Genomic DNA, 8,174 nt, shown 5'->3' on the forward strand with positions numbered 1-8,174 from the left:
TTTAAAAAAAACCTATTTCAAAAAGTTTTGTTAAAGGTCCCCCCACCACCATTGGCAGGCAAGGTTCTTTGGGTAGATGTGATATCACATCTACCCAAAGAACCCTGTCTGCCTATGTCCTTAGACCAACACGGCTACAAACCAAAAGCCCTGCCCATCACCATTTTGAAGTGTGAGGATGATGATATATGAGATGTGAAGGCTGCTGGAGCACAGTAATTAGCACGCTCCAGCAGACTCAATCAGGTCTTCTCCAACGTGCTGCTGTGACCTGCATGTGTACAGGCACCCTCCCAGATTCCCACAGAAAAACAAAAAGATAGCCCTCTCTGGCCTCCAGCTACCCATCCTTGTGGAGAGTTGGCTTCTTTCCTTGCTTCCCTGCCAAAAAACCCTCTAGCTAACAGCCCCTCTCCCACCATCCTTGATTCCCACTCAGTAGTGCTCAGACACCTGTCATTAATTCTCTGTAGCACCTATCCATTAACTGCAGATACTTTGCAACATATATTCATCCATCTGCTCCCAAACACCCTGGCACTGCAGCATCCAGCTGTCTGTACAACCCAGAGATCTTCCAGCACTTGCCTGCCCACATCCCTAAGCAGTCACCCTTCCAGTTAGCAGCTGCCCAGTTCTGCACAGCCCCATGCACTGCCCTATGCAAGGAGTACAATCTGTAAGGTGCTTTTTAGGGTCATTTGCAGGTAACTCATAAATTGGAACAGAAGTATGGCAGTGCACCCAGCTAGTCCTGTATCCAGCCTTCCAAAAGTCTGAGGGCTTTAAGAAACCTGATGACCAAGATCAGTAATTTACAAACCTTTGTTGTAGGTGTTTCTTGGCAATGTCCGTAGATTTTCCTAGTTTTGTTCTCTGCACAGAGACTTTGTACACATTGTCTCCACCTGACAAGTGCTCATTTAATCTCTCTGGACTTTAACTGCTGCAGTTTAGGCCAGGGCATGGAGCTTATACCAAGAATAGAACAGATCTTCTGATTCCTGGTCCACTGCCTTTTTCACTGCCTGAACCATGCATGGTTTTGAGACAGACAAAACCAGGGCGGTGGTGCAGTACATGAGCAGTAGCACACAGAAGGGGGTAATCATTGGATGTACTTCTGATTTACAGGGATTTGAGATCAAAACCAGGCCCAAAATACAAAACAAAGGATCATATCCCATGACATCAAGAGTCCTGGAATGCAAAGTTAAGACAGTTAGTTCTAAAATCATCAATAATATAACTAAATCAATAGGCCAGTAGAATGTGGATCTCCATTTTCAAGCTGTTTACAGCTAGCTCAAGCATTCCTACACTGTGCTACAGAGATCAATATCACAAGTGCCATTTTACAGATAGGGTAAAGAGGCAGAAAGAGAGGATACATGCTTTGTTAGCGGTTTTGAAAGTAGCTGACATTGGAAAAGTTTTACCACTTTTCTCCTCACTATTACCAATGTGATTTATAGCTTATCATTGGAATCAATATTGTATAGGTATTGTGCAGTCCTCTTCTGAGTAGCACTAAATAGCCTTTCTGCTTCCAGTTTTTAGCTATCTTTACCCATGGCTCAGTGAAAATGTTTCCTCAGCTTAGCTTTATGAGATAATGTTATTTAGTTATGGTGGAATAGTACAATGGCATCTCCAGCAAAACACTCTTCTAATGTCATGTAACATCACTGTTTGCAGGAAGCTGTTTTCTGAGGTCTAAAAAACTCTTGGGGTGCGTCCAGACAAGCCCGGACATATGGTATGTGGTGCAAACATGTCTGCAGTGCCACATACCGCACAGTCCGGCGCTCTTCATGCTGCAAGGTGCACCACTGCTATTTGTCCCCGAAGAACCAAATGTCTGCACTTGTCTGGATGTGCCCTTAGTACCTTTCACGGGTTCTATGTGAATGTAATGTTCAGAGTGTATGGGAATCAGCAAGGAGAAAACCCGAGCCCTTGATAATCAGGAGCACCAACTGCTGTCATCTGAGTTGAGAGATTTTCTTATGGTAACAGTGTGCTGTACAGTTGCAGGGATCAGACAGCAGAGGGAGATGTGGTTGCATGATTTAGGACAGTGAGCATAAAACTGCAGAAGGATGTAAGAGGTGGCTGCCAGAAGTTTTGAGTAGAAGCGTAGGCCTGATTCTATTTTCACTTGCCCTAGTTTTCCACTGGTGTAACTCCACTGACTTTGCGGAGTTTGTCTCAATTTACTGTGATGTGAGAGGAGTTGTATCCAACGAGTACATTACTCTCTGAACTCAGTTTGAAATCAGTGAGCCATGTTCTGGATTCAGACAATACAGAGGAATGCCTGGAAATCTACAGCCAGAAGGGGAAGCTTGGAGCACCTTGATTCAGGTTTTCCCAAATCTGGTGCAGTTAACTGAACAAATCTGTTCAGATACTCTGCACATACATGCCAGGCTGCAGTGCAGAGGGGCATGTCAGACTGAGGGATAAGGACTGGGGTCTATATCATGGCCTAAATCCAACCTTAGCCAGCCAAGTATCACTTACATGACTAACTTAGCTTGGTAACTAAGTAGCTTTTAACCTGGTTTCCCAAGAAAGTCACAAAGCATGGGGAAAAAACTTGGTTCTTTTCCCTTCTTTAGCTTAGTGGTTTGGTCACTTAGCCATGGAGTAAAAGACCCAGGTTCTAGTCCCTGCTTCACCTGGGGGGAGAAGAAGGGGTTAAACCTACATCTTCCATTTCTTGGCAGAATAGCCTAGGTACCAGGCCACAGGCTAGGTATTCCTAAGCACCCCTTTCATCCCTCCTATTAAAGCTGACCCACTGGGCAGCCAAGAAAGGAAGGTATATAGGACCAGGAGGAGAGAGAGCCAGACGGAGTGGGCCTTAGTCATGTGGGCATGGTTCTAGAAGACAGGGCCCCTGGGTTCTGGCTCCTGTATATGTGGGGCAGCAGTTCTTCTTGCTGCTGTCTACTTGTTTTATCCATTGGCTATTAAATGCAAAATATAGCAATATCATTGGGGGAAAGAGGAATGCTGTTTACCAACCAAAAGGATAGTTGTATTTTTGTCCGTGTGTTTAGCACAGTCCCTTTTGATCCATTCATGGCCATTGGGCATTCAACCCTTTTCAGATTACTTCTGCCCCCAGAGACTATAACTTGTACTAGTGACTGTGTGGGTAACACTATGATCTCACAACTGGTACAAACTAATGCTGTTTTGTCACCATTTATACTTATTTGGGTAGGGAAATCAATCAACTGGTGGCTTTCTCACTGGAGTAGATATAATTAGATCAGGAGCCACTTCACTAATCAATTTCCCAATTTTGTTTTGTAGGTATCCTGTTGTTTTCATTGGGAATGGGAATCAATATTCACAGTGATCTACTGCTGCGCCAGCTAAGGAAGCCTGGAGAGACCACTTACAAAATACCACAGGGTATAGTTAATATGCCCCTCCCCTCACCATGACATTTAACACTGTTTGACAAATAGTGTGATCTGATTCAAGTAGAAAACACATCAAAACAAGAGGCTAGGATACAAAAGACCAATGACAGTTCCACCTATATAGGTGCTCCCCTCTGCTGCAGATTAATTGAAAAGCCACAATAACTACATGCACTTTACCTGAATTTTGCAAATAAGTGGGGGAGAATTCAATCAGTTCCTTCCCTCACTGTTAACTCTGAAGACTTTCCATGGCAACATTGCACAGTTGAGACTGGCGAGGGATCTGATCTCAGGCATAGGGAGTGAGAGTTGAGTCTCCCACCGAATCCAAAGATTTTTTTGTGTACATCTGTTCTGATCAGTACAAACTCCTGATCTCCACCTTCAAGCCCTTTTACGGGCTACAGTGGTGAATTAAGAATGATTCTACTCTGATTGATGCTAGTTTTACTCTGATGTAGAATCATAGAACCATAGAAAATGAGGGTTGGAAGGGACCTCAGGAGATCATCTAGTCCCCTGCTCAAATCAGGACCACCTCCAGCTATATCATCCCACTCAAGGCTTTGTCTAGCCGAGTCTTAAAAACCTCCAAGGATGGAGATCCTACGATCTCTCTGGGTAACCTGTTCCAGTCCTTTACTACCCTCCTAGCGAAAAAGTTGTTCCTAATATCTATCTTAAACTTCCCATGCTGCAACTTGAGATCATTGTTCCTTGTACTGTCATCTGCCACCACTGACAACAGTCTAGCTCCAACCTTTCACATAAGGACCACCCTGCAGGTAGTTGAAGGCTGCTATTAAATCCCCCTTCAGTCTTCTCTTCTCCAGATTCAATAAACCCAGTTCCCTCAGCCTCTCCTTGGGAGTCATATACCCTACCCCCCCTAACTATTTTTGTTGCCCTCCACAGGACTCTCTCCAATTTGTTTACAGACTTTCTGTTGTGGGGGGCCCAAAACTAGACACAGTACTCCAGATGTAGACTCACCAATGCCGAACAGAGGAGAAGAATCACTTCCCTCAGTCTGCTGGCAGCACTCCTGCTAATGCAATGTAGCCTCTGTGGGCTTCACTGCAGTTATTCCTTAATGTGCCTTGGTACAATATGAAGAAAATTAAGGTTTCTGGCATTGAAAAGTGTGACTTTGTAATGTCCCGTACCCTGCAATGTTTTGTTGATGACTTAAAATGAGGGTTATTGTTCCTTTCATATGCACTTGTGACTTTTTTTGAATGCAGGGGGACTGTTCACGTATGTTTCTGGAGCTAATTACTTTGGGGAGATAATGGAGTGGTTTGGCTATGCCATAGCAACCTGGTCCTTACCAGCCTTTGCATTTGCGTTTTTTACACTCTGCTTCATCGGGCCGCGTGCTATTCACCATCACAGGTATCGAGACCAAGATTGCTTTGTGCTTGCATACACTTTTTCTTGGAGTGCACTTGCATAACAACATGGGCAGGGGTGGAATTTAAAATGAAATTGAAATCCATAATACTGAAACAAAAAACAAATAATATCTCATTATTTGATATAAATAACACCAAAGGTCTAGACACACTGGGCATTAACACCAGTATGACATGTCTCTACACCAGTGTAACCTGCCTCTATACCAGTGTAAAACTACAACAGTGTACGTTGTATCATTGTAGGTATTGTGTATCCACAATTGTTGGTGAACAAAACTCTTCAAAACCAAACAAAAATATATCAGCCTTAGTGTGGTGTGTGTCCAGGCCCTTACTCTGGAGACACCAGGAAAAAGCATGATGTGATAGTATTTAGCAGTGTTGTTTTCAGTAGATTCCATCATTCTCTTTTTCTTGAACTAGATAGTAAAAGACAGAAGTTGACTTTCTTCTAATTATTATAGGCTCTACAGTTTGATCCTGAGAGATGCTGAGTGCCTGCAGCACTATAGGAATCTATGGGAGTTGTAGGTGTTCTGAAAAATTAGACCCATTTCTTAATTATCTCAGTGTAGATATAGGTGTTTCTCGAAATGGAATCTAGGACTTACTTTTGCTGAAGTGACTAGTGATTTTGGATGCCTTGATTTTTTGTGGGCCCAAACTGCACAACAAAGGGGTAAAATTAGGACTGCACTAAACTGTAAGTCCAGTAAAGTCAAGGGGCCTGGTTGTCATTCATATCAAACCCCCTTATGTGACGGACATTGAAAAAAAGGGATGCAAGCAAGTTTAAGTTATATTACCATTGCACCCATGTTAAAGTATCTGTGTGCTGCTGGAGCCAGGGATATGTGAATAAGATGTATCTAGATTAACTGTGCTGTGAGCAATAACTGAATAGGGTCCTTAAATGTGAATTCCATTAATACCTTCTTTGGCTTTAAGTAACACGTTTAACATAAAAATCAGTTTTTACACTGCACGTGTATTTTTGTGTAATTTTCTTGCCAAGTTACTGAAAATGGTTACGAAGTAAGGCCATTTGGAGGAATTTTAAGGAACCGTGGTTTACTGAAGGTATATATGCAATTTTCTGGTATAAAATCAATTTTATTGATTCTTCACTTATTTTTTCAGGTTCTATCTCAGGACATTTACGGACTATCCAAAATCCAGAAAAGCCCTGATTCCTTTTATTTTTTAAAGGCTGAAAATTCTGACTTCAATTTTTAAGGATTTTTTTTTATCCTGCCTAATTTTAAAACAACTGTTAACTGCAAATAGCTTGGCTAAATTGAAAATGTAGACTTTAAGGACAAATAATGTAATTCAGAACTACAGTTTCTGTTTTTAATTGCAGTAGGTATTGCAGATCATTGGAGACCCTAAGGAAGCTGGAGCCCTGCTAGGCAATGGGCCTGATCATCAGTGGAGTTTTACTCCTGTAAAACTAATGCAACTCAGTTGACATCAGCAGAGTTGCACTGAAATAAAACTGATGTAAGACTGGGAAAGCATTGGGTATAAAATCTGTGTCACTTCTGTAAATAATACCATTCTTCCTACCTGACAAGTACTCTTTCACTAGCACAACTCATTCTATTGCAGTTTTTTAAAGCAGATGCAGCTACCTCACAATTTTTTTTTCTGAAACCAGATGCTCTTCAGATATATAGAAATTATTCACTGAAGCACCCTCCAACATTGTTTTTACAGAGACTTGGGATGCTTATGCAAGAAAAAATAAGTATAAAATAAGACCTCTTCCAGTTGTAGAAATGCTGATAGTGAAACTTCATTTTGCTTTGGGAGAATATTATCAGATACTCTCCATTTTCTGACATGACACGGGATTGCTGACTTTTCCCAGAGGCACATAATGCCTCGCTTCCTAATTGTAAAGAGTTAGGATTCATTTTTTCCAATAGTTTCACCAATTTCAGTAGGAACACAATTCCCAAAAGATGCTGATGGTGTCAGTTACTCATTAGAGCATGGAATCCTGCTAATAATTATGCTTAGTAGACAGTAAAGAAAAGATTCAGACTCCGAATATTAAATATATTACAAGACTCTGAAATATTAAATAATTACAGGCCTTTGATTATATGTAGTTTTATTTAGAACAATAAAGTTTATGTAAAAAAACCCAAAAGCCTAAAGCTGTGCCAGTCTGTAATTATTTATAAGAAATAATCTTGGTCATGTTATGCACAATTTCCTGTTTTCACTGACTTTATGGTATTCAATTGTTTTGTTAATGTTATTAGTCATCATAGTCAGACACAGAGGCCAGCTGTGAATGGGGCTGGTAGTAGGAGGCACCGTCCAAGCATACAAGGAGAGAAAGTCCTTGTCCTGAAAAATATTCAGGCTACATGGACAAAATGGAACAGGATTGGGGTGAGGTGGGACAAGCAGTGTGATCATGACATGGCAAAAACACCTATTAGCCCATCTAAACTATCCCTCCTGCCAGGGATTGTTCCCTAAAATATATTTCTCTTCCTCAGTCCATCTTGATTAAAATGTCTTAGCTTTCCTGCCTTTCCTATGGATTGTATTCCCACAGCCATAGGTCCAACTAATAGCCATAAGTCCAACTAATAGCTATAGCATTTCATTCTGCCAAGCCCAGACTTTCTTTTTATTTTCATAATTTTATTTTATTTCCTTAGTTATGCCAACTTTTCCCATCAACAACAGTCTTAGATAGATAGACAAGAAGATGGCTATTAACCATTGTCTCCCAAATATTAACCAGCAATACTGCTACTGTCATGCCTATGTCTGAAAAATTTGCTGATGGGAATTTGAGAGGAAGAAAAAAAATAGGCAAGTGAGCTGCTACAGGAGTTAGCCAGTCTGAAACTTTCCGCAGAATGGGAGGCTAGGAAAGTTAGACAGTGAGTAATACTTGGTGAGACTGTTTTTGTCAAGCCCTGACTTCCTGACCAAACAACAGACCACAACACATAAAAGGGTGACTGGCAGCCAGTATTAGCAGTTCCTCCCTAACCAAAATGGTCCTGGCCACAGAACACAGAAATGGGAGAAGGAAGTGGGGAGGGAAGGTCTCTCCTACTTCCCTACACACACAACTACCCACAGCCACAGCAACTTTAAGTCAGGCAGTTAGACGGGCCAAAGCTACCATGGAGCTGAGGATGGCATCCCAAGTAAAGGACAACAAGAAATTGTTTTTTAGATATATAGGGAGTAAAAGGAAGGCCCAGGGAGGAATAGGACCCCTACTAAATGGGCAGAAGCAATTGGTGACGGACAGGGGGGACAAGGCTGAACTCCTCAA

At 41.7% G+C, this 8,174-nt stretch overlaps 1 protein-coding gene across 1 annotated transcript in view; it reads left to right on the top strand.

Annotated features, from left to right (window-relative positions):
• SRD5A2 (steroid 5 alpha-reductase 2) overlaps positions 1-6,977 on the top strand; it is a gene marked incomplete at its 5' end in the record, with an annotated part of 46,502 nt that extends 39,525 nt beyond the window's left edge. Inside the window, 3 exons of the mRNA XM_025205135.1 lie at positions 3,328-3,429; positions 4,688-4,838; positions 6,002-6,977. Of these exons, the coding sequence (XP_025060920.1) occupies positions 3,328-3,429; positions 4,688-4,838; positions 6,002-6,068 (320 nt within the window). The remainder of the gene's footprint in view (positions 1-3,327; positions 3,430-4,687; positions 4,839-6,001) is intronic.
• Positions 6,978-8,174: the final 1,197 nt, after the last annotated feature.

This window comes from Alligator sinensis, unplaced genomic scaffold, assembly GCF_000455745.1.
Source record: "Alligator sinensis unplaced genomic scaffold, ASM45574v1 scaffold284_1, whole genome shotgun sequence".
Classification (NCBI taxonomy): Eukaryota; Metazoa; Chordata; order Crocodylia; family Alligatoridae; genus Alligator; species Alligator sinensis.